Consider the following 25,674-nt stretch of genomic DNA (forward strand, 5'->3'; position numbering starts at 1 on the left):
AGGACCTTCTGTGGTGGGCCGTCGAAGGCAATCTGATGAAGGGGGCCCCATTTTGGCTACCCTGGCCGGAGGTGACGATCATGACGGACGCATCCCTCACGGGATGGGGAGCTCATGCCAACGAGTTGACAGTCTGCGGTCATTGGGTCTCCTCCGGAGTCCAGACTCCATATCAATCTGTTGGAGCCGAGGGCCGTCAGTCTAGCCCTGAAGGCTTTTCTGCCGACTGTGCGAGGAAAGGGTGTCCTGATTCTAACGAAAAACACGGTGGCCATGCACTCCCTCAACAAAAAGGGGGGGGGGGGCAGGGTCACTTCCTCTGTGCAGGGAGGCGATGCAGCTCGAGTTCTGGGCCATCCAGCAGGAAGTTTCGATCTCGGCTGTTCATCTGGCCGGAGACGACAACGAGACGGCGGACGCTCTGAGCAGGCAGAGCACGATTTCTCACGAGTGGGAGCTAGCTCAGGAGATTCTCCTGGAGATCTTCGCCCTTTGGGGGACCCCTCAAGTGGATCTGTTCGCCTCCAGTGTCAACCAGAAGTGCGAAAGGTTCTGCTTGCTGGAATTTCCTCCAAAAGGAGCCTTAGGAGAGGCGTTTGTGGTGGAGTGGTCATTCCCACTGCTGTACGCGTTTCCTCCAGTCCCCGTCATCCTGCAAGTACTGCAGAGGTTACGGAGGTTCGGTTCCAGGATGATACTCATTGCTCCGGCGTGGGCCAAGAGGACGTGGTACCCGGACCTTCTCGACTTGTCCATCTGCCCTCCACGTCGTCTTTCCTACCAAGACGATCTGCTCTCACGGGAGGGGGTCAGGTTCTCCATCCAGAGGTCAGATCCCTCAACCTTCACGCATTGGTTCTGAATGGTTGAGGTATAAAGATTGGGACCTCCCTGAAGACGTGTTGGAGGTGTTGCTCTCGGCCAGACAGCCGGCAACAAAGTCCCTGTACCGTTGCTGTTGGCGTAAGTTCTTCGACTGGCGCATTGTTAAGAATGTGGATCCTTTTGCATGTGACATTCCCATGGTTCTGTCTTTTTTGCTTTCCTTGGCCCACAGGGGCTTGCAAGTGGGTACCATTAAAGGTTACCTGGCGGCGCTGTCCATATTTAAGTGCTCGTCTGAAGAATGTTCCTATTTTAAGATTCCTTTAATTTCTCAGTTTTTGAAAGGGCTAATGTGTTCCCTCCTTCACCTTTTCTGGTGCCCGGTTGGGATTTGAACCTTATTCTTAAGTTTCTTATGGGTGCTCCGTTTGAGCCTTTGCATTCTTGCCCTTTGAGACTGTTAACTCTTAAAACTGTGTTTTTGGTTGCAGTTACTTCCGCTCGCAGAATGAGTGAGTTACAGGCACTTTCAGTTAAGCCACCCTTTACTGTGTTTCATAAGGACAGGGTTGTCCTTCGAGTTCGTTCTTCTTTTCTTCCAAAGGTGGTTTCGGAATTTCGTTTGGGCCAGAAGGTTGTTGTTCTGGCATTCTATCCTCCTCCGTATCCTGGGAAGGAAGAGGAGAGGCTCCATATGCTTGATCCTAGGAGAGCGTTGAGCTTTTATATTTCACGCATGTCCCAGGTCAGAGTGGACGATCAACTCTTCATTGGTTACGCTGAAAAGCGTTTGGGACAAGCTGTGACGAAACAGACTTTGTCTCGTTGGATTATTTTGACTATATCCGAGTGTTACCACTTGGCGGGTAAGGACACACCGGCTGGCTTGCGGGCCCATTCTACCAGGGGTATGGCTGCATCTACTGCCCTACAGAGGGGTGTTCCTATTCGTAACATCTGTGATGCAGCCACCTGGGCTTCAGTACATACTTTTGTACGTCACTACTCCCTCGATTCCATCCGAGGACAGGATCTGGCCTTTGGCAAGGCAGTCCTTTATTCCGCAATTTGATTGGGCTTGTTAAATTAGTGTTCTAAATTCTTTTCCCACCTCCTTGCTTTGTACTGCTTTGGGAGTCTGTCAAAGATATGGAATACGTCGGAGGACCCAATCCCCTCGAAGAACAAGTTACTCTCTTACCTGGTAATGTTCTTTCAATGGGATGGTCCGATGTATTCCATATCGCTCCCTCCCTACCTTCCCCGCTGCAGAATTTCTTATGCAATTGCAGCTTACGTTTCCGCAAGGCCTTGTGTGTCTGACTGGCAGAAGACTGGTTTCACACGTTCTGGGGGAAAAAACTACAACTGAGGCTACGGGCGTCGTGCGTCCTACTTATCACATCGGGTGACATTGGCTGTCGGAGGAGGTCATTGGGGGACGGCGCATCGACGTCATCGACGCAGGACGCAGACGCCGAAAATGTTCTGAAGCAACACAGCTGTGGTGATTACTGTCAAAGATATGGAATACATCGTCGGACCATCCCATCGAAAGAACGTTACCAGGTAAGAGAATAACTTGTTCTAATATTCTTTCCTTGCAACTGCACAATACAGGTATGTAGGTAGTTTTCTTGTTCACTTATACCCAAACTAATCAGCGTAGCCAACTGTTCATTCAACTTTTGTCCCACCAATAATACACTGTACTCTCTAATTACAGTGGAGCCAACGATTTCATTTCCACATTCGCTTACCATACCTATGGGTAAGTGCTAGCCTGGACATATTTGTCCACTATATTTAATTAGCATTCACAAGGCTGGTTTTTTAACTAGTACTGTTCCTTCTAACACCTTCTTTCTAGTACTCAAAATAAAGAAAACCTTTACCGCAGGTACACCACTACGTATTTTGAACGACACTAACTGACTGTATGGCCAACATTGCTCACAAATGCTAACGCATTTCTCTTTAATTTTTTGTTTCTCTACCCCTTCTTTCTCCCTATCCCCATCTGGCAATGACTGAATTGGATTTATTTCTACCATATGGGTTGGATATAAAAAATGTTTTCTTTTGCTTTAAAATTCTGTTATTTTTTGGCATCATGCATTCAATTTGCACAATTTTGTCTGCAATCATTGCCGTGAATGACTACCCTGAATTGTTTTTTTGACCACCCTTTTATGTTGCTTTGGTGTTTGGGTCTCTCACATGTACCATGCATAATTTTCTTGTACTTTCTTATTTTGCATGTACAAAAATGTGTAGCCTCAGTAGAAGAGCAAGTCGCTCGTAACACGTGTCAGGCTACTTCAGTGCTGATTAAATATCATACCAACTGTACTCCGTTTTGTGTTTGTGCGCAGTGTGGTTGCAAAACAATCCCTTTCTGCTTTACTTACCTGGTGGAATACTTGGCAAGTCTCCACCCTTGCATTCACCTGCAGCGCTTCTCACACCACTTAAAATAAAATAGGTCTTTGCGCTGAACCCCGCGGTCCTTCTTTGCCAACCTGAGTTTTTCCTAATTCAGAGTTAATATGGTGGGCGACTAACGCACGACAATTGTCATCAGGCTAACTTAATGCGGGGTAGCTAGTGTTAACATACATCTGCAGCAGGCTGGTTCGAAATGTATACAGTGTAGAGGTTAATACAATGTTCAATTAAGGCAGCAGCTTATCAGCAATGGGCTAATTCAAAGTTAATACACTGGGCAATTAAAGCACAACAATTATCTGCATGCTAATTTAACGCAGGTGTGGCTCATACTCGGAAACAGTTATTAGCAGAAATTAATACAGTGTTCAAATAACATAGTAATATAGCAGCAATAGGCTAGTCCAAAGTTAATATAGTGGGCAACTAAAGCACAACAATTGTCATCAGGCTAACTTAATGAGGGGGTAACTGGTGCTAACAAACATCAGCAGCAGGCTGATTCGAAATTAGAACAATAGACCACCCACTAGGGCTATAGTTATCAACGGTGGGCTGACTCAGTTAATTCAGGGGGCGACTGATGCACAACACTTTATCGCCAACAGGCTAATGTGGCTTTGTGCGTGGGCAATTCATGCCTACAAATGTCAGCAGTCTATAATTGGAATGATGCAGAGGGTGATGTAAAGCAGAAATGTACTCAACATACTTATGGCAGTGAATGGTTAACGTGAGCCAGGTCACATAGAGTTGTATCAGGATAGATGCCAGTAATCTAGCTCAGCTGTACTGGTGGGTTAAGAGAATGCCAATTTATCGTACGAGAGTGGAATAGGTGACAGTGACTTGTGGCCGTTTTATAGCATTCGCGTACTTAACTTGGACACAATAGACTCAGTTGGGAGATGCATGGAGGTGTGTTGGTAGGTGAAGGGCAGCGTGCCGTTGCCTTGCGCCGGCTGCGCACGGTCAGCACCGTCGGCTGTGCCTTATTTCGTGCCGTGACTCGGGCCGGCGCTCGCCTGCCGGCGAGAGATGATTGGGCTAAAGGAGTTGAAGCAGCCAATCGCGATGTTGCAGCGTACAGCTGATCACAAATGGAGGGTGGGGAGGTTGCTTCATGCAGGGCAGCCGTCTTTGGAAGGGGAGCACCACGTTGCTGGCAGTGGGGAAACAGTGATCAGGCAAGGAGTTGGGCACTAGCATTTGCTATCCCAGATAGATCAACGATGATATTGCTTTCAGAGCAATAGATTTAAAAGCAGTGAAGAAAATACTCAGAATGCAGATTTCAGAGCGAGGCTGTAGGAAAAGGGCATTGTACCCGCAGTTTACCTAGCATTCGGCCATTGTAAAATGGAAATGCTGCTCCTGCAGCAGTGGAAGCAGCACAAGAACTCCTGCTCTGCTTGGGGCTGCAGATGGAAATAACGGCACAGTCAGCTGTGCCTTCTTTCATGCCTTGACTCGGGCCGGCGCTTGCCTGTGGCGAGAGATGATTGGGCTAAAGGAGTTGAAGCAGCCAATCACGATGTCACAGAATTCCTACAGTCTAGGCACACACCCAACAACCCTAGTAGGCTTCTGTGTTCTGACAGTCAATATCTGCTGTGTATTCCCAGATTTTTCAGTGCCAGGGCTGGAGGAAGAACTTTCACTGTGCTAGCACCTACGCTTTGGAATGCTCTGCCACCTCACCTCTGTAACATTACAGGGTATCTTCATTTCCAAAGGGTCTTAAAATCTCATCTGTTCTAAACCTGCTTTTGGATCTTTCCTCGTCTGCTCCTTGACGCCTTTCTAGTCTTTGTCTGTGCTCTATAAATATTCATACAATACAATACAATGGCAGAAGAAGACCTCCGAAACAACAAGCAAACGAGAAATGGTGAAAAAGGAGCCCACCATTCTAGCAGAAAGGTGGTCCTTCCGTGTATTACTGAGGCTGATTTAACAGCCTGTGAGTAATAAGACTAAAACGCCACTAAGGTAAAACCACTGCTCCAGCCATTCAAGTAAACTTGCAGTTGTTGCAAAAATGTTACCAGGTAAGTCGCAAAAGGGGATACATTGTATCTCCCACAACACTCCACATAAGGTGGGGGGTGTGCTGGCTCACTTAAGTCGATGTTAAAGGGATGTGAATCCCACTTTATTTCTTGGGAACAGTAGTTCACCTAAGAAATAATAAGAGATTTAAAAGGAAGCCACTGCATTTAAAATGCTATGTGCTGCTATAGTATATTACAGTCAGTCCAAAGTTGTAGGAAACTAGAACTTCAATCGCACATTATGGAGAGACATAAAAAGGTCACCCATAAAAAGAGTAGGTGAGGGGGCAAAAAGATGCCCACTCACCTAGGGACAAGGTAAACGAATTAGCAAGTCTAAACAAAACGTTCTGGGGTTTGACACAGGCCAGGAAGATTTATCATAAAGATGAAAATCTTAACTAACATGCATGCATTGTTTTGAAGGAACAATCTTGAAAGTCTGTACAGGGATAGTGGCATAAGAACACTCTTCTAAGCATGTACCTTTGTTTGGTAAAAAGCCTTCATTCTACAACTACTAAGCAGTGCTTTGTACATAGCATGAGACTGAAACTAATGCACGATTGAAGATGGAGGTACGTTTTATTTCGATGCATTTGCATTGATACTGTTTCCATACTGTGATGATCTTCAAGTTAAGTTTGTAATCCATTGAATCTAAAGTTTGTATTATTTTTAGTGCTTTTAATTTATTAGCAATTTGCCATTTTTAGTTTGAGAACCAAGTTATATCCTTTATTTAAATTAAGACAATTGGAATAACGAGATATGATTTGGATATGTAGGTTATGCTTTTAAAGTCGCTAAACTGTGTTGCATGAGGGCATTTTACAGTTTGCAGGGTCCACTGTTGTTGGGTGTTTGAATATATAGCTTTTCCCATTCTGAACCCTGGAGGTCAGGAACAGCACTGTGAGTGTGAATGACAGACATTTTAATAGCGGTCATGCATGCGATTTACTAATTTGATGAATTGTATATATAACTTGGGCTAGGGTACAATTTCCTCTTACCCCTTGTTCATGATTGTAATGAATGCGTTGAAGCGTTTCAATTACTCAGTTCTCCCCTCTTATGATCTGATCTTAGGGCACACCAGCACTTTCCCAGACTGGAATCGCTGCAGACACTTTACTGAAGGGTACAATAACCAGACTTGCCACCGAAGAACTGAGCAGCCCTGAGAAGGGCAGAGAAGAGGCTGTGGCCAAAGGGCAGGTTATTTATGAAGGCAAGAGTGGTCTCATCATGTCCTATGACAGTAAGTTTGTGTGTGTGTGTTTAATCATTGAAGCACCTTTCCCTCCATAGATTCCTATGGGAACATCAGTGTTTTTACTTTTATTTTTAAAACTGTCCTGACTAGTCGAGGGCTACAATATGTCCAAGAAGAACACCACCAATAATTCAAGTTAGTCAGTAAGTATATAAAAATCCAATTATTTGTTAGGCTAAGCATAGCAAAATCACAAGTGATGTAATCAAGAACTACATATAACACATATTACTCCTATGTCCCATCCCCTTTCCTCCATACTGTATGGGTGTCCCTCGCTAGGGACGGGAACGCAACCTTTTTCAACTGAAAAAAATGGTCTTACCTTTTAAATTTAGATGCGCACGAGGCCGCAGGAGCATGCGCTTCCTTGACTCTGCCCACCGGTGCCCCACCAAAGTCCTCTTTTCTCCGTCGATGGGAGCGGACCTGCTTCACCAACGCTGTTTCAGCTTTTCTGCTTTTGTAATTCCACGCAGTGGTTGATCTGTTTTGCTTCTGTAATTCCACACGTATCAGGTATCCCGGAACCCTATCCTATATACTAAACTAATCTTTCCTATTTTCCAATCTTAGGTTGGTACTTTACACCGTACTCCGGTGCCTTGCCCCCTCTCCTCAGCGCATGTCGGTCGTGACAGGTTTCAGTAAGTGCCCGGTTTGCGAGGGTTCCTAGGTGAATACCACGGCTGGGAAGTGTTAGGGAGAATTCTCATTTCTGTGCTAATTCCCTTCAACCTTAGAGACTCCCAGCACTTGTGCTGGACTTAAGGACTTGTTCATTTTTAACCTGAAGTGAGTCGGAGACCTTTTTCTCACTCTCTCATGTCTTTTGAAATGATTTGGATTATATGTTTCCACTATTTTTGGAGTCTGACAAACTCCATAGGCATCTGCTTTTTGTATGGTGACACACAGCACCTTAAGTGCAGTGTCGGAGAAATCTTTTCGATTTCTCATAAGGTTTAAATACCTTTCCCTGTGTGAACTGCTGTTCCCAAAAATAGTATAGGGAAATTGACTTTACTTACCTTTTCTCTTGGGTCCACCACACACCATCTTCTATGTAACATTTTTATGTCACCCTCACCACTTTAAATGGCTGATGGCAGAGGTTTAACTTTCCTACCGTTGTGCTTTTCTACCGCAGGCTGAATCCTCAGCTGTACTACAGCACCCATGGGCAGCCATTTTGTCAAAATGGCCCGGCCTTTTTTCGCCATTTCTTTTTTGTGAGGTCTTTCTTGGGTTTTGCTCTGCGCGCCAAACCAGGTTTAAGCCCTTTGTTCGTTTTGCCTTTGGCGTGCTTCAGTACTGAAACCCGCCTCTGGTTGTAGTATGTCTGCAAGGGCAGGAAGGGATGGAGGTGCCTGAAACTCCCCAGTCCTTTGTCTCCATGAAAACCTGAATGCACCCAGTCCTGATTGGCTGGATGGCTGGCTCTGTCCTTGCAAGACAACCCCCCCCCCTGCTGTGTGAGTGACAGCTAGGCTGTGCATGAATAGGAGAAACTTGCTTAAAAGGCGAGGCTTCTTGGACTGAAGAGGGTGGCGACCACTGGGAAAAACAACCTGATGAAGAAACCGTGAAAGAAGCTTGCTGCATCCTCCTGGACGGTTGAACTGCCCTGTAAAGCCCTGCTGCTGTGCTGAAACTTTTTTGTCTGATCACAAGAGAAGCTCTGGAAGGGACAACTCTTCCTTTGGGTTAGTGGGACCAAGTATCTCTGACACTAACTTTGCTGGAAGACCTTCCGCGACTGGTTGTACTTCTTTACTGCTGCAGGAACCAAGTGCCAGGGGCCGAAAAATTAAAAGTCTAGTGCAAGTCTGTAAGCCGGCCAAAAGCTCCAGGACACTCCAGAAGCAGGACGACCAGAGCTTGTCACCTCACCAGAGTGCAGGACTCAAGGAGTGAAGGAAGCCCAACCGGTGTCCAAGATCCATGCTGGTGCTGTTTACCGAGCGCTGAAACCTTGAAGTGACGCTGATCTTAAAAGAGCACATAGCTGCCGCCGACCATCGCATAGCTGACGCCGTAGTCCAAGACACACTCGCTCTTGTCGCCACGACTGAGGCCAGGAACACAGCATCTGCATCGCTGCAACCAGACAGAAGCGAGCTGGATCCTCTTCTTCTAACCAAAGATACTGTTCTGACTTGGGGTACTTAACTCATTGTCTGTAGCTTGCTCTTCTCAGTTGACTTGCAGTAGCTGCTTTTCTAGAGTTGATTTCAGCTCTAACTTTCACAAGTGTAACAGCTTGTGACCCTACAGTGATTTTTCTTTGCTCAAACTCTAACTTTGTGCAAGACCTTTACTATCTAAGAAGTGCCACAGCTCCATAGACTTTGCTCTAATTGACTTTGGCTGTCCTGTCTCCCTGCAGACACTTCCATTCCATTGACTTTGATTCTTACTGTCCCTCATAGGTGATGCATTGGTTTTAAACTAATATTGCTGGGAAAGGTTTTTATCTAGACTTCATTGGAAGATTTAAAGTGTTCATATGCTCTGAGAACCTGTTTAACCTTTTTCCTTCCTCTAACCTTTCCCTTCTGTCAACCTCAGAATCTACCAAAGTGTACAAGTGATTTATAAATGCCATTACTGCCCTAGTTAGTTAAGTCACTTTAGGGTGTATGAAGTGTGTAGGACATCTCTCTAAAGAGTATCTACTGACTTGTTATTGATTCTGGAAAGTATTTTGAAGTGTATTTTGATTGTTGCATATTGCCCTTTTTTAAAGAATGCTTAAATAAAAATAGCCATTAAATAAATAATTATTTTAACTACAAACCTTGAGTGTAAGTGTTACTTGTATTTGTGTATTTCATTGCTACAGCTCTCCAGCTAACATTTACCCCTCTTGAGATAAGTCTGGCTGCTCAGTCACACAACCAACTTGAATAGTATAGACCCATACGAATAGGTGGGTTATCTAATACTAAGAGGACAATGGTTGTGTAGTTTCCCACAGGCTTACTACATCAATTCTTGCCTAACATGCGTCAAGTCTTTTGAAGAGAAGTGGGCATTGGTGCTTGTAAATCTCTATTGGAATCCAGCTGAACATGTACTAGGACATTGTCTATAGCATGTATCTGATCTATTGGAAAAAATGATGATTGCATGGAGGGGCTGTCTGTACTCCTGCTCTCTATATGGCAGGGGAGAGGCACAGAGAACCCAGCCAAGATTCTCCGTTTGGTAAAACGTGGGCGAGCAATCAAGGCCTAGCTCTCAGGAGGTGATGCAGGCTGGTTCTTAAGTACAGTGTAGTCCACAAGCACCCACAGAGGAATGCCCACACACTGTATTAGTGAAAACAGTCTTTATATAATTAAGGTTCAAGGTTACATACACAATCGCAATCACTCGCATTATGCTCAGTTAATCTACAATGGCAAATAGATACACAGTTCTATGTGGTACCACAATTACTATCAGATTTCATTAAAGTGCATCAACTGTACTTTAGTCAGATGTCACACAAATTAATTAATAAAGGAAACCAACAATAGACATGGGAGGAAAGCAGTTGGTTAGAACAATAGGCAGAATACTGGGCCCCTACCACCAGGCACATCCTCATCTGGGCAACCTGTAAATAAAGATATAATGTAAGCCCAGTCCATATATAGTTTCTATAAGTCTTATTTCCTTCAAAAATAGTTCTACCATACCAATGTACCTGGAATAGCAAAGTTCGACATCAGGTCGTCGACAGATGCTTCTTGAGCCGCTCCCTTTAAGACAGGAGCCATGGATCGTCGAGATCCCTCCGAAGAATTGGAGAAAGGCGTCGAGGCAGCGGCTTCGGTCCTGGCGGTGCATGACGATGATCTGTCGTGGACGTCCTGCGAAGATGAGGCGAGCGGGGCACCTCAGCGTCGATAGTTAGTTACCACAAAGAGTCTGTGAAGAACTTTGGCCCAGCAAGGGCGTCGAGTTGTCTGGCGTCTCTGCGGTCTTCGGGTGGCGGGAAACCCACCGGTCGACAGTGCGGGCAAGAGCGTCCTTGGATTCAAAGTATCTTAATCATGTGGAGCGTTGCGGCCCCAGTCGGCGGCGGCACAGTGTCAAGCGGTCCCTGGTTGTGGGCAACACGGCTTCGATGGGCCTTGTGCGCTTATAGCAAACCTGCAAACCCTGGTCGACAACAGTGGACGGAATGTCCGGTGCTTCTCTTCGTTCTCCTCCGCGATCCCTGTCTCCGGTCGGCAGCCTGTCGAGGCTCTGACTTCCAGGGAGCTTCGGTGAAGGTTAACAGTGCACGATAGTCCCTCGTAGCTTGAGAAGAGGTCTCCTAGCCATGTCCTCTCTCGGTTCAGTCTAAACGGCTTTCTGATTGTGTTGAAGGTAACAGCAGTCTTCTCCAGCATGGGGTCTGCCATGGATTCATATGCTCATGAATGTTCCCCGTCGTCAGGCTGGGAATTCTCGGTAAAGTCAGTTTCATTTCTGAATTTTCTTTCTCCTAAGAACCAATCACTGGCCTGAGTCATACTGCCTCTACCCAAGCCCCTCCTCTGGCAGCCCTCTTCAGATTTTTACCACACGTTCAAGTGTTGGGAGTCCTCGTGCTATATAGCTCTTGAGCTTTTACTGCGTTTTGCGATTTTTCTAAGGGAAGGCGAGGTGGCGTTGGACCACACCATTACAGTGGCCACGGACATTGCCGACACGGGGTTCTGCCAAATGGGCAACAGTGTTTGCCTTCGTCGGCTGGGCTAGCTGAGGACCACTAATTTTCACCAGGATGTTTAGTCAAAGGTGTTGGACATACCCTTCGACAGGGACAATTTGTTCGGGGAGACCGTGGACGAGTCCCTTCAGGCCATCAAGCCAAACACCGAGACGGCTCGTGCCTTGGGTACACTTCAACAATGACGGCCGTCCTTTCGGACTGCCGGGGGATAATTCCAAGGTTCTTCCAAAGGATTCGGTGGAGGTGCTTCGTCCTACCGTCAACCCTCTCGCTCGTCAGCCCATTAGACCTACAGGGGCCGGGCCAAATCTAGAGGATGACGTCATCGCCATGGCACCCAAGGCGGCGCTTCGACATCAACACAGGACCGAACCAGCTGTGCCGTTGGGCCCCTACCCATGCACCCTGGTGGGAGGCCGGCTGCTTGACGTTCTCGCCCACGGACACACCCTGGAATTTCAACTAAAGTGTCAGCGAATGCCACGTCCTTCAGCTGTTGCTGGAGGTGCGGGCCATGCTAAGGGCACGATAGAGCTCGTCCCAAAGAGGCTCTGGGGCTCCGGAGTTTACTCTCTACTTCCTTGTCGTCTGAACCAAGTACATCAGGTCCCAAAAGTTCTGGATGGTGACTGTTCAGCACGTTCTAGGACAGCTAGAAGAGGGGGGATTTCCTGTCGTCGCTGTACTTGGAGGATGCTTCCTTTCACATCCCCATCCACAAGGGGCATCGCACGTTTCTTCGCTTTGTGGTTCAAGGGCAACATTACCAGTTCAAGGCCCTGCCCTTTGGATTGATGTCGGCGCTAAGGGTTTTCACCAAGTACCTGCCGTCGGTGGCTGCGCAGCTGCGTTTACGAGGGATCCACGTATACCCTTATATTGACGACTGGCTCATTCGGGCAAGCTCAGAGGACATCGCCATCGAGCATACGGCAAGGACCGTCCGGCTCCTGACGGATCCGGGGTTCTCGATAAACTATGCAAAGTCTTCCTTGATTCCATCACAGGACACACTGTTTATGGGAGCCCAACTGAACACAGCGTTGTGCCTGGCGTCTCCGTCGGAGGAGAGGATAGCGGCCATCTTGGGCAAGGTACAACGGCTGTTGCCCCTGAAGATTACAAGGGTGAGGCCCATCAAGTCGCTGCTCGGCATGATGTTGTCATGCAAATACCTCATTCGACTGTGCAGGCTGCGGATGCGTCCACTACAGGAGTTCCTTGACGCCCGTTGGATACAAGTGTCAGGAAGCTTCGAGGACAAGATCACACTCAACAAGAGTTTCTGTTGAGTGATACAGTGGTGGGGAGTTCGCGTAGATCTGTCTGGAGGTGTGGATTTCCAGACCCCACCTTACCAGGAGATGGTTACGACGGGCACCTCCCTGGAAGGATGGGGAGCTCCCACCGGAAGCCTTCACGCAAGAGGCCTGTGGCTACCGGAGGAGAAGACTTTGCACAGCAACGTGTTGGAGCTGTGGGAAGTGTTTTGGAACCTCAAGTCCTTCCTTCCGTCCCTCAAGGTCAAGGTGGTGCTGGTCTTCATGGACAACACCACCTCAGGGAGCAGGGGGGCACCAGGTCCCCGGCGCTCTCCAAAGAGGCCGTCGCCCAGGGGATGTTCCTCATACCATTTTATCTGGCAGGAGTGAAGAACACCATCGCCGACTCTCTCGGAAAGGAGCTGCACTCTTGCCACGAGTGGGAACCTCGGCAGGACCAAGTGAATCACCTGTTCCGCAGATGGGGCAATCCCCACATCGATCTATTTGCGACAGCGACGAACACCAAGTGCCGGAGGTTCACCAGCAGGTTTCCCCAGGCGGGGAGCATGGGGGACGCATTCTCATTTCCTTGGGACAGCCTGTTATGCGTTCCCTCCGTTGCCGTTGCTTCTTTGACTAGTCAGTCAACTCAGATGGACCCGGTGCAGGATGATCCTCCTCGCACTGGCGTGGCTGAGACAGATATGGTGCCCGGACCTTCTCGACATGTCAGCGGCCCCTCCCGTCAGGCTTCCGGTGGTCACAGATCTTCTCGCCAGGGAATGAGGCGCAATTCTGCACCCTGCCCCAGGATCGCTGAACCTGCAGGCCTAGCTTCTGCAGCATTATAATTCGGGGGCTACGATCTCCCAGCAGACTACAAGGAAGTGATTGCCAAGGCCAGAGCATCGTCTACAGAAGATCGATCCTCTACGAGTCACGGCTCCGCAGGTACTGCTGTATTTGCTGTCGTTGGCTAAGGCTGGACTGGCCCATGCCTCTAAGTTTCATCTGGCAGCTATTTCCTTGCTATGGTCACACCGTCGGATTAAGGAGTTCGTCAAAGTACTGTTCCGTTCATTCCCACCGGTGAAGGCTCCAGCCCCAGCGTGGGAACTCAGTGTGGTGGTGACTAAGCTCATGGGTCCTCGGTTTGAGCCTATGCATTCGGCGCCACTGAAGTTTTTGTCATGGAAAACAGCTTTCTTGTAGCTTTCTTGTGGCCATCACCTCCGCACGACGACTGGGAGAGATCCATGCCCTGTCATGTAAACCACCTTACTTGATATTCCACGAGACGAGGGTAGTGCTACGCACGCACCCCTCTTTCATGCCCAAGGTGCCGTCGGACTTTCATCTAAATGTGCCCTTGGTGGTGCCTGTATTCTTCCCGACGCCTTAGTCGCCGGCTGAGCAGACTTTGCACTTACTAGATGTGGCTAGAGCGTTGAAGTTCTATGTGCACCGCACAAAGCGTTTCCAGAAAACGTTGCAACCTTTCGTGACCTTTGGCCCTGTGAACCATGGGTAGGCCCTCTGCAAGGCTTCCATCTCCAGGTGGCTCCCCGGCTGAATCGCCCATTGTCACCGGTTGGCTAACCAACCATTGGCTGGCCGTCCAATAACCCATTCAACCTGAGCTATCGCTGCAACTATGGCGTTCCTGTCTGTTGTGCCCCTGCTGGACATCTGCAGGGCTGCTACGTGGTGGTTAATGCACACCTTCACGAGATTCTACTGCGTCAACAGGGATTCCAGGGAGGAGACCAGAGTCGACCAAGCAGTGCTGCGCAGCCTGTTCGCTTGAAGGTGAGCCTGGTGAGGTAAACGATGCTCATGTCGTGCCTTTGCCACCTCCCGTGGTTGTGCATGTGTGTACTGCTATGTATTCTTTATTCATGAGCATGTGAATCCATGCCAGACCCTATGCTGGAGATGGAACAAGTTACTTACCTGTAACTTTTGTTTTACAGAAGGGGTCTGGCATGGATTCACAAGCGAACCCTCCTGCCTGCCCCTCTGTGGCTCTTATCTTGGTCCTACTGCCACTTTACGTGCTACCAAATCTGAAGATGGCTGTCAGAGGGGGGGCTTGGGTAGAGGGCAGTCATTTGCTGGGGGCAGTATGACCCAGAGCTCAGCGATTGGTTGTTAGGAGAAAGACAGTTCAGAAATGAAACTGATTTTTTTTCTTCACCAAGGATTCCCAGCCAGACGGGGAATATTCATGAGCATGTTAATCATGCCAGACCCATGCTGGAGAACAACAGTTAAAGGTAAGTAACTTTGTTCTTACTTTCTAAATTGAATTATTGTGTGGCTGTAGGATCCTGCCTGCATGGCTAGCACATGCAGAATACTACAGTGCCCTACCATCTGGAATCATTGAAGGCCCTTGACACCAATCACACACTCTTGAGAATAAGCATTGACTACTCTCCATTGCTACCTTGGTTGTGTTTTGTCTAACCTCTCTCAGCCCCCTGTTCACTATAACTAGTGTAGCTGCCTAACATCTGTCCACCAGACCAGATTCAAAAAATGTGAGTGATTTGTTCATTACTGTTTGGTGTGATCATGGACCCCAAACTAAATTTTATCTGTCATGAATGCTGTTTACTTTGTATGTTATGGTTGGACACAATTTCCTTTGCTAATCTATATACTTTGTTTTTGCACCACTGAACAGCTATCAAGAATGCGAGGGAAGGAACCAGGAGTCCTCGGACTGCTCATGAAATGAGTTTGAAGAGAAGCTATGAAGCTATGGAAGGGAATATAAAGCATGGCATGTCTGTGAGAGAGAACACTGTGTCTGCACCTATGGAAGGTATAGAATATTTAAGTACAATTCTGAAATGTGCAGTGCACGAAGAGAAAGTCTTTTTGTGTGTTAAAAGTGGCACTTGTTTAATGTGTTGTTGCAATTATTTGGCTGGTGATTCGCCGGAATTGTAAACGTTGTACAAGCAAATTAAACCACAAACTTTACATATAGATTTTGTAATCAACTGTATGACATAAGAGAATTGATTTCTTTAAGGTAAGCGCAAATTGCCAGCACTAGTTTAACAGTTGTAGACATTGGAAGCAGAGGATAGGGGGAATTCCTCTCAGTGCTGACGTTGCAGCTAACCAACACAATACATAAAAGGCTAAAGTGCACCAAAACTACGGTTATACCCCAACCTAATCCCTTGAGTGTAATAAGTACATGGTGCTTGCTCTGAGCCCTAAAAGTACAATCCTCCTATAAGCACCTGCTACACTGCAGCAATAGCCAAACTTCACTTGTGAGGTCAATTCATGCTGCTTTGTAACAGGGTTAAATGTATTTCTTTGTTGAAGCGTATATCAGTTTTTATAAAAATGCTGACTGAAATGAGTACCTCACTAGATCAACAATGAGGGTTTATTTCTGCAGCTTGGAATCTATTTTAGATTCATATGTTTTGCTTAGTCTGCCATCTACTGTTTGCAAGTATTATACCTCAAATTCAAGATTTATTTTGGGCGTAGCCTAATTCTTTGCTGTAAAATAAACGGACATGATGCTGCTACCTACCATGCTCCGTTAGTCACCCTTTCCTCAGATTTTTTTTCTAATGGATTCCTTCCACCCAGTGTCCTCCTCTTAGATATATCTATTGCAGTGCAAGACGTCTTGGGAAACCTTTTCAGCCACCAAGCCCTTCTGACCTGCTTTAATCGACATCATTGCATAACCCGACTCCAGACGTGATGTCTGGGCCAATATATGTATGAATCTGGCTGTTCTCCATGACCTCTGTGCCTTTTCTCGCGCGCTCAGTCCGTCCGCTATCTCGAACACCACTTGCTTGCATTAGCTAATTTGCATTATGCTTCATACACTGAAAGCCTCGGGCTCCAAGTCCTGCTCGGATTGCATCAGGCAAATGTCAGTGTCAGGAACAGCTTGTATTATTCGGTTTGGCCTTAGGGAGGATCACGATAGAGGATTGCGGATTCCTCCAATCCACTCATCCTTAGGCCCTCCAGAAGTATGCCTACAAAGGAGCAAAAAAGGATGCCATAGAAGTCGCCGGTGTTGGATCATTCATCAAAGATGACAAGATCCCGGAGTGATGTCCAAGAGAAGGACCACCCAACCCTCACCCCCATCAAAGAAAGACTAGAAGAGATAGCACGGGAAGAGATCTCGCTCACCAAGTGTCTCTAAGCATCACTATTCATCCTTCACGAGGAAGCAAAGCAGTCACTCCTGCTCCAGCGGAACTGATCAGACATTTGAGGAGTCCTCTATGCAGGTACCTTTCCCCACTATGTCTTCCACACAGAGACAGTGGGGAGAAATTATCCTCGAGATGCTTGAAAATTTAGCCACAGTCCTGGAACCCACTGTTTTAGCCTTGGCAGCGACGGACGAGCCCTGTATCACTGCACCTATTTAAGCCGGCAGAGGTACCTCTATTATCTTTTTTTACCTTTCTCGCCATAGAGTACAATGCAACGCACTTCTTTTTGCATTGATTTTGCTCCAGTCATGACTTTTTGACTGAGATTTACTTCCTGTTAGGAAAGATTTCTCATCGCTGCACCTTTCCTTACATTTTTATGGACCCCCACACATTTTGCTTTTATTTTTGATCCTGACCTGTACTTTTTACAGTGCAGTGAAGCGTTAAGCCTCATTACACTGTCTTGTACTCAGTTATGGGCAACTGACATGTCATTCAGGCTGTTAGTACTGGGAAACATTGTTTCCATTAGTCTTGCGACTTTGTTACTACTTATACTAACTTGTTATCACTTGTGGTAACTTTTAACATTGTACAATGCATCTTAGAATGCAGTACAATGGGGTTCACTTTTTTGTTTTTGCCTAGACTAACACTCAAGGATTTTTGGTTACTCTAGGTGTGTTAAATGGACAGGCTGGTGGCAGCATTGGCTTTTTCATTTTTTATGTGCTTTTTATTTTAGCCATAACACATTGACCGCTTTTGGCATCTAACTCACACTAGTGTCCAAACATGGTTGTCCCACATGGTTTTTCGCCTGGCCTTTGGCCATCTTGTTTTCTAGTCTTCTTCCTGGCCTGTGAGGCCAGGAAAGTCCTTATATGGACTTCCAGTGCCGAGGAAAGCAGAGGCTTTTGGATGGCTACTGAAGTGCTGTGTGTTTGCTGGCAGGATGTGGCTAGGACTGTGTGGTCCCAATCCACAAACTGGTTTCAGTGTGTCTGAGTGTTATGCATGAGTGTTCCCGCCAGTGGTCCCGGTTGGACCACTGCTGGGGTGTGTGTGGCTAGTCCTGCTATTGGCTAGTGGGAGCTCTGGCTCTTACCTGGCTTTTAGGATAAGAGGACCCCAGCACCCATTCTTGAGAGAACCTGGAGTAACCTGAAGCAGCCAAGACTCCTGTCCAGCTGTGAGACCTGTAAGAGACCAGATATCTGCTAGAACGAGGCCTGGTGACCGACGTCTGCTGCTGTCCTGGAGGAGCACTGTCTTGCTACTGATCTTCAGCAGTTCTGTAAGGGAGCTGCAACCCATGGAGTGGAGGGAACATCCATTCTTGAAGTCTGCTCGGTAACCTACGAAGAAGAGCCATCTGAAGTGTCCCAGGTGTTAGGCAGAATAAAGATTTTCTAGAATAACTTTAAGAAAGTCTTGATTCTATTAAAGACACAGAGGCGAGCATTATGCTTCTCTTTCTTTTATTTTGAAATTAATGTAGAAGCTCAGCAGCAAGACTTTTGCACATGCAGAAATCCCATAAACCCAAAACGTTTGAAACATAATAAACAAACTGTAAAGACTAGAGGGGGGTGTTTGTACTCCTGCTCTCTATCTGGTAGAGGAGAGGCACAGAGGGCCCCAGCCAAGATTCTCTATTGTTGGTAGCAGTGGACAAGCTAGGCCTAGCTTCTCAGGAAGTGATGCGGGCTGGTTCTTAAGTACAGTGTAGTCCCCAAGCACCCACAAAGGAATGTCCGCACACTGTATTAATGAAAACACAGTCTTTATATAATTAAGGTTCAAAGTTATATACTCAATCACAATAACTCAATTTGTGCTCAGTTAATCTACAATGGCAAATATATACAGTTCTAAGTGGTATCACAATTATCAGATTTCATTAAAGTGCATCAACTGTACTCTGGTCAAATGTCACACAAATCAATTAATAAAGGTAACCAACAATAGACATAGGAGGAAAGCAGTTGGTTAGAACAATTGGCACAATACTGGCCCGCTTCCAAGACACAGTTCTGTGTGGAGATCCCCCCCCCCCACCTGGGCAACCTGTAAGATAAAGATATACCACAAAATCAGTCCATATATTGTTAAATGAGTCTTATTTCCTTCTAAAGTGTTTCTACCACCCCAATGTACCTGGAATAGCAGAGTTCCTCAAGGAGGCGTCGCTGGATCCTTCTTGAGTGACTCCCTTTAAAGCAGGAGCCAGGGATGGTCGAAGGGCCTCGAAGAAGGTGAAATTGGCGACAAGGCAGCAGCTTCTGTCCTGACGGTGCTCGTCGACGACGAGTTGAAGACGTCATGCAAGGATGAGGCGTGCGGGGCACCTCGATGTCGGTAGTTCAGGACCACAAAGAGGTTGTGAAGAACTGTGGCCCAGCAAGAGCGTAGAGTCGTCCGGCGTGTCTACGGTCTTTGGGTGGCAGGAAACCCACCGGCGGATGCTCCTCGGCGCGTCGACGGCCTGGCCTTCTCTGGCGGGATAAGGCAGTCGGCGGTGCGGACAAGCGCATTCGAGGATCAAATGTCTTAGGCAAAGGAGCATTGCAGCTCCAGTCGTCTACGGCACAGCGTCAAGCAGTCCCCACTTCTGGGCAACTAACTTTTGACGGGCATCCAGCGGTTATAGCGAACCTGCGAACCCTGGTCGACCAACGGTGGACGGAATATCCTGTGCTTCTCTTTGGTTCTTGTCGGCGGTCTCCGTCTCCGGCTGACAGTCTTTCGTAGGCTGACTTCCAGGGCGTTTCAGCAAAGGTTGGCTGTGCACGATGGTCTCTCTAGCTCGGGAAGAGGGCGCCTAACCACATCCTCTGTAGATAAATTCTTGAAGACACAGCAGCTTTCCGATCGACGAAGTAGAGCAGCAGCACTACTCCTCTTCCAGCAGGACTTCAGGGTTAAGCTTCAGTTTCAATGTCAGTTTCAACTCAAATGATTTTTAGCAGTGAGAGGCCCCGAAATATACTGTTGAACTGCCATACATTCTGCTGGGTCACACTCGGGCAGTCAATCACTCAGAAGGGCATTCAGGCAGTCAGCCAATCAGGCGCACAGTGCATTCAGGCCATTCTTATCCATCCAGACACTCACAACACAGAATGTGGGTTCGGACAAGTGCCACGGCATTCAACACTGCACACTGCATTCATACCAGTTTCGGGCAGGGCTGTCTCAGTCATTGTGTCAGACACCAGATACTAGACATCCACAACACAGAATGCGTATTCATCACACACTACATTCACCCAGGTCCCACCCACAGGCGTACCCACAACATAGTCGTTGGGAAGGCTCCAGCCCGTCTGGTCGGCACTTCCCCACACTACCATATATGTAACTTCCACCCAACAGCCAGTCAGGGGGAAGGGACAGAGTCAGGGCTTCCCAGGACTTCAGGAAATCGAAGGTAACAGGCAATGGAAGGCAAGAGGCCACGGGGGCCGTCTTGTTGCCATCAGGAATCAACTGATTCCAATGACAGGGCCTGGGCATCCCAAAATGGAGGACACTCGGGGCACCTGTCGATTCAGCACGGAGCTGCCACCAGCCAGTACACTGCTCTGTGGGCCACACACAGGTGCCCAAAAACATCCACTAGGGGCACAAGGTTGTACCCCCACCCATGGGTGCCATAAGGGTATCCCATGGGTCTGTACACCTAACCAAAAGAGAACTGCACCGCCAGGAGTCCCACAGGAACTCCTGCACGGAAGACACGACAGAACACATGATAAAAAGCAGTAAAGGACAAGGATATGGAGGCCCTGTCCCTCAGATGAATTTCCAGCATCACACAAACACAGTCAATAGAGAGATGAAGTCCTTGAAAAAACCCAGTTTCCTATACAGCTTAGCCAAAGTCCATAACCAGCCACAGTAACATGTGACTGCAACACCCAATGAGGTAAAGGCAGTCCCTCCAAACGGCAGCAATCCCTGAACCACTTCCTCTTTCGGCGCTGCAAACTATGAAGAACGTATAATCAGATGCCTGTGCGGCAGTGCTTGGCAGCTGTCGGCACCCTGTTGAAGCTCCTCTCCGTTCAAGAGGGCTTGTCTCATATCCCTGACGGAGAATGAGAAAAACATCACAGGGTTAATTGGTGTGTACGATGACCCTATTTTAGATGTGCGAGAGGGAAAGAAATTAGCCAAGTTATTCCATAACTTTTATTTCTCCAGCATGGGGTCTGGCATGGATTCACATGCTCGGGAATATTCCCCGTCATCAGGCTAGCAATCCTCGGTAAAAGAAAAAATCAGTTTTGTTTAATTTTTTAACTGTCTTTCTCCTAACAACCAATCACTGAGTCATACTGCCCCAGCCACTGACTGCCCTCTACCTAAGCCCCTTCTCAGGCAGTCATCTTCAGATTTTTTCTGCACGTTCAAGTGTTGGGAGTCCGTGTGCCTTGCTCTTCGAGCTTTTGCTGCGTTTTTCGCTTTTTGAGAGTTAAACTCTATTTCGAATGGATTGTGTCCTCCCATGTATTCCTCATCTATGATATTCGTATCTCGCCAGCTTCGCTGACTCGGTGAAAAAAAAATTCTGTGCACACGGTTGTGGCGTCGATGTCCCTCGAGGTCTCCCTAGCATGTCGACGTCACCAGCAGTATTAGTAGCTTGTGCTGCGCCCGTTGGCTTCAGTTCCGTTTTTCCGATAGCTGTGCAATCAAGTTAACGGCACGCTCCGTATTTTCCTCAAAAATGTTATCTTCGACCCCTTCCACTCATAAGACGGGGTTTAAAAAGTGTATTGACTGCGATTCCAAAATGTCGATCAGACCCTCACTGTGTCTGCCTTTTGGTGTGTAGGTTCGGACCATCGAACCAGCGACACTGGCTCCAGTCAGTCGATGACAGAGAAAGCTCTTCGTAAACAAAAAGGTAAATTGGCGGTGGGGTGGGAAGCTTCAAAGGCCTCTTATAAGAAGCATAGGAAGTCCGTTGAGTTGAAGGACTCGGATCGGCACAAGCACTCGAAGAGGTCTCGTTCTAGGAGTAGATCGAGACGTTCTTTGTCTTCTTCCAAGAAGGCGAAGAGGAGACATATAGGTCTCCCTCTTCTTCGTCAGATACCTCTACCGAGGTGATACATCGGATTCCCCTAGAAAATGGGAAGAATTTAGAGTGCACATGATGAAGGTCTTTGAGAATGCTGCCCGACCCCCTCAATGAAGCCTCGTAAAAGCCAGACCCCGGTCGCTCCTTTGGACGACGCAGGAAGGTCAGAAACTACGTTGGTTAAGACCAGTAGTAAGGCAGAGACTTGACATTCTCAACCCAACGTTAAAACGTCAAAGGTTCCTCGACAATAGAGTGATTCTCCGACACCAGCTAAGAAGCATAAACCGTCGAAGCATTCAACAAGTTAATCAACGTCATCTGCACTGATTGCTTCAACGCCAAAGCCAAAAGAGACATTAACTCCGTTATCGAAGACGTCATCGGCGTCTTTGAAGATTCCTTAAGATTCCCTCGAGGCAAATTCATGAGGAAGAAAAAAGGTACACACCTTTACCGAGATCAGACTTTTTAAAGTCTGTCCTCTATTTTTGAGGAGGAAAGCACCTCAGAGGATATTTCTCCATTGGAAGTAAAATTTGGTACTAGAGATGTACCAGAGGAATTGATTGACCCGCAGTCAAGAATGAGAGATCTTTGTGACACCCTTCACTCTGCCAGTTGCATTGATAAGTCATCAGAGTTAGAATTTCCAAAACCTGATCCTGTAGACATGCAGACTCTGGGTACAGGAACCTGATGAATAGGGTTGCTGACTATACGTGTTGGGGTAGGTCATCGCCAACCTTTGAACAGTATGATTTGACCGACATCCTGGATCAGGGCCCCCAAAAGGATCCAGTTCTTCCTTTTCATAGCACCCTTCAAAGAACAGTGATAGAAAACTGGGAGGCTCCTGAATCTGGGTCAGCAGTCAACAAGAACTGCCCCAAAAAATATAAACCATCAAGCTGTGACCCTGATTATCTTAGTAAGCACCCTACGCCTGAGAGTCTAGTGGTCCAAGCTGAAACTTCCACAAGACAATCAGCCTATACATCTATCTCCCCGGATAGAGATGATAGAAAATTGGACAGTTCGGCTCGCAAGGTGTTTACCTCGGGCAGTATGGCCCTTAAGTCTGCTAATGTTACCTGTACCCTTGCCAGGTTGACCCATATGCTGTGGGATTGTGTTACGGCGGCGGCTGAATATATTCCAGAAGGTGAAGAAAGTGAAGGCTTTCTGAATATTGTTAAAGATGGCAAGGAGGCAATGGGAGAGTGTCTCCAATCAGGACTGGATTCTGCTGACAGCATCAGCAGATTCATGGCTGCAATCACAGTACTGTGCAGATTTGCGTGGGGTGGGGAAGTCTGGATTTGCACTGGACATGCAGGCTAGACTACTCAAGATGCCTTTTGTTTGCTCAAGGCTGTTCGGCAGTAAAGCTGATGAGAGCTTAGAGAAACTACAGACCTCCAAAGCGGCAGCTAAGTCACTTCCTGCCTCTATGCGACAGCCTCAAAAACCTTATTCGGTCTCATCTTCCTGGAGAGGTCGTTCTTTTCAATACTACTCCTCATTTGGTAGGAGAAGAGGACAAGCCGCATAGAAAGGTAAAAGAAATGATCCTCGTGGTGGACGAGGAAGAGGTGCAAAGTCAGCCTCAGCAGCGGCATCTTTACCCTCAGCCGCCAAATCACTCTCAGACTTTGTCTCGCAAGACCCTGGTGGGAGGCAGAATCTCTCAGCATCAGAGCGAATGGCAAGGCATTACCTCAGATGCTTGGGCACTGCAAACAGTAACTCAAGGTTACTGCCTTCCCTTCCTAAGAAGGACTCAGAACCATCCACAGGGAACCAACTCTGTCAAAATTCCACAACCGCTCCTGTTGCAGGAAATCTTAACCCTGCTAGAGAAAGGTGCAATAGAACATGTACCTGTAGCGGAGAGGAACAAGGGTTGGTACTCACCTTACTTACTCATCCCAAAAAAGGACGGAGGATTGAGACCCATCTTGGACTTAAGAAACTTGAACAAGTTCCTCAGGAAAGACAAGTTCAAGATGGTAACCCTTTCTCAAATCCTTCAGGCTCTCCAGCTCCAAGACTGGTTGGTATCATTGGACCTTCAGGATGCTTACTTTTATGTGCCTACCCATCTGAAGCACCGAAAGTACCCGAGGTTCGCGATTGGCAGTTCTCAAGATCAGTTTCGAGTTCTGCCATTGGGGCTGACCTCCACCTCGAGGGTTTTCACAAAACTGATTGTGGTTTGGGCAGGGCGCGTTCCCCCGACCAAGCTCAGGTACATATCGCAATCACCTGCCACTCCCTACACAGACTGGGCTTCTCCCACATTTACAAGAAGTCCCTTATGGTACCATTCCAAAGACTCCAGTTTATCAGAGCAGTCCTGGATACTTCCTCAGGGAAAGCCTCGCCTCCCGAGGTGAGAGGTAATCACATTCTGCAGATGGTAAGAAAGTTCCAGAATGCCCAGCATCTGCCGGCCTTCGATTTTCTGAGGTTGCTCGGTCTCATGGCATCCTGCATTTTTCTGGTGCTAGAGGCCAGACTGAGGATGAGATCCCTTCAATGGGCCCTCAGGACTCAGTGCTCCCAATTCTCAGGGAATATGTCGGATCTTCTGCAAGTTCCGAGCGCAGTTGCTCAGGACTTTCTATGGTGGGCTTGCACAACAATATCCTCAAAGGGGAATCTTTTTGGCAGCCATGGCTGGAGAGAACGGTAGTGACGGACGCCTCACTCACGGGGTAGGGAGCCCACACCAATGATCTGACAATCGACAGTAGTTGGTCTCCATCGGAGTCCAAACTACACATCAACCTGTTGGCGCTGAGGGCAATCAGACTAACCCTGAAGGCCTTCCTGCCCTCTGTACGGAGAAAGAATGTCCTGATAATGACGGACAACACAGTGGCCATGTACTATCTCAAAAAGAGAGGACGAGTAGGGTCACTACCACTGTGCAGAGAGGCAATGCAGCTCTGGTTCTGGGCAATACAAGAACGAATCGCTCTGTCGGCATTTCACCTAGCTGGAGAGCAGAGCACAACGGCGGATGCTTTGAGCAGGCAGAGCAGTCTCCCACGAGTGTGAACTAGCTCAGGAAGTCCTTCAAGAGATCTTCACCCTTTGGGGAACCCCGCAAGTAGATCTGTTCGCGACCGGTGCCAACCGGAAGTGCCAACTCCTACTGCTCAAGGGAATTTTCTCCAAGAGGAGCTCTAGGAGAAAAGTTTGTGGTGGACTGGGGGATTTCACTTCTGTACGCGTTTCTTCCAGTCCCAGTGATTCCTCACATAATCAGGAAGTTGAGAAAGTTCAGGAAAACCATGATCCTAATTGCCCCGGATTGGGCCAGGAGGACGTGGTACCCAGACCTTCTGGACATGTCCATCTGCCCTCCAATAAGTCTTCCACAAAGAGAGGATCTTCTCTCGCAAGAGGAAGGTCGGGTTCTCCATCCAGAGGTCAAGACATTCAGCCTTCACCCATGATTTCTGAGAGGTTGAGATATAAGGATTGTGGGACCTCCCGGATGACGTAATGGAGATTTTGCTTTCGGAAGAAAGGCCAGCAACTAAATCCTTGTACCAGTGTCATTGTAATAAATTCAGTAACTGGTGCAGGGATAAGAATGTGGACCCTTTTCAATGTGGCACTCCTATGCTGCTTTCTTTTCTGCTACATGTGGCCAATCTAGGGATCCAGGTTGGAACAATAAAGGGCTACCTGGCAGCGCTTTCCATTTTTAAGCGCTCCTCGGAAGCGGTTTGCTATTTCAAGATTCCATTTGATTATTCAAGTTTG

The 25,674-nt window shown here is 47.5% G+C and overlaps 1 protein-coding gene across 7 annotated transcripts in view; it reads left to right on the top strand.

Annotated features, from left to right (window-relative positions):
- NCOR1 (nuclear receptor corepressor 1) overlaps positions 1–25,674 on the top strand; it is a 2,268,409-nt gene that overhangs the window by 1,289,243 nt on the left and 953,492 nt on the right. For all 7 annotated transcript variants that reach the window (XM_069615218.1, XM_069615220.1, XM_069615222.1 and 4 more), the window contains 2 exons: positions 6,420–6,591; positions 15,272–15,412. In XM_069615218.1, the coding sequence (XP_069471319.1) occupies positions 6,420–6,591; positions 15,272–15,412 (313 nt within the window). The remainder of the gene's footprint in view (positions 1–6,419; positions 6,592–15,271; positions 15,413–25,674) is intronic.

Source organism: Ambystoma mexicanum, chromosome 9 (genome assembly GCF_040938575.1).
Source record: "Ambystoma mexicanum isolate Mex_15411 chromosome 9, UKY_AmexF1_1, whole genome shotgun sequence".
Classification (NCBI taxonomy): Eukaryota; Metazoa; Chordata; class Amphibia; order Caudata; family Ambystomatidae; genus Ambystoma; species Ambystoma mexicanum.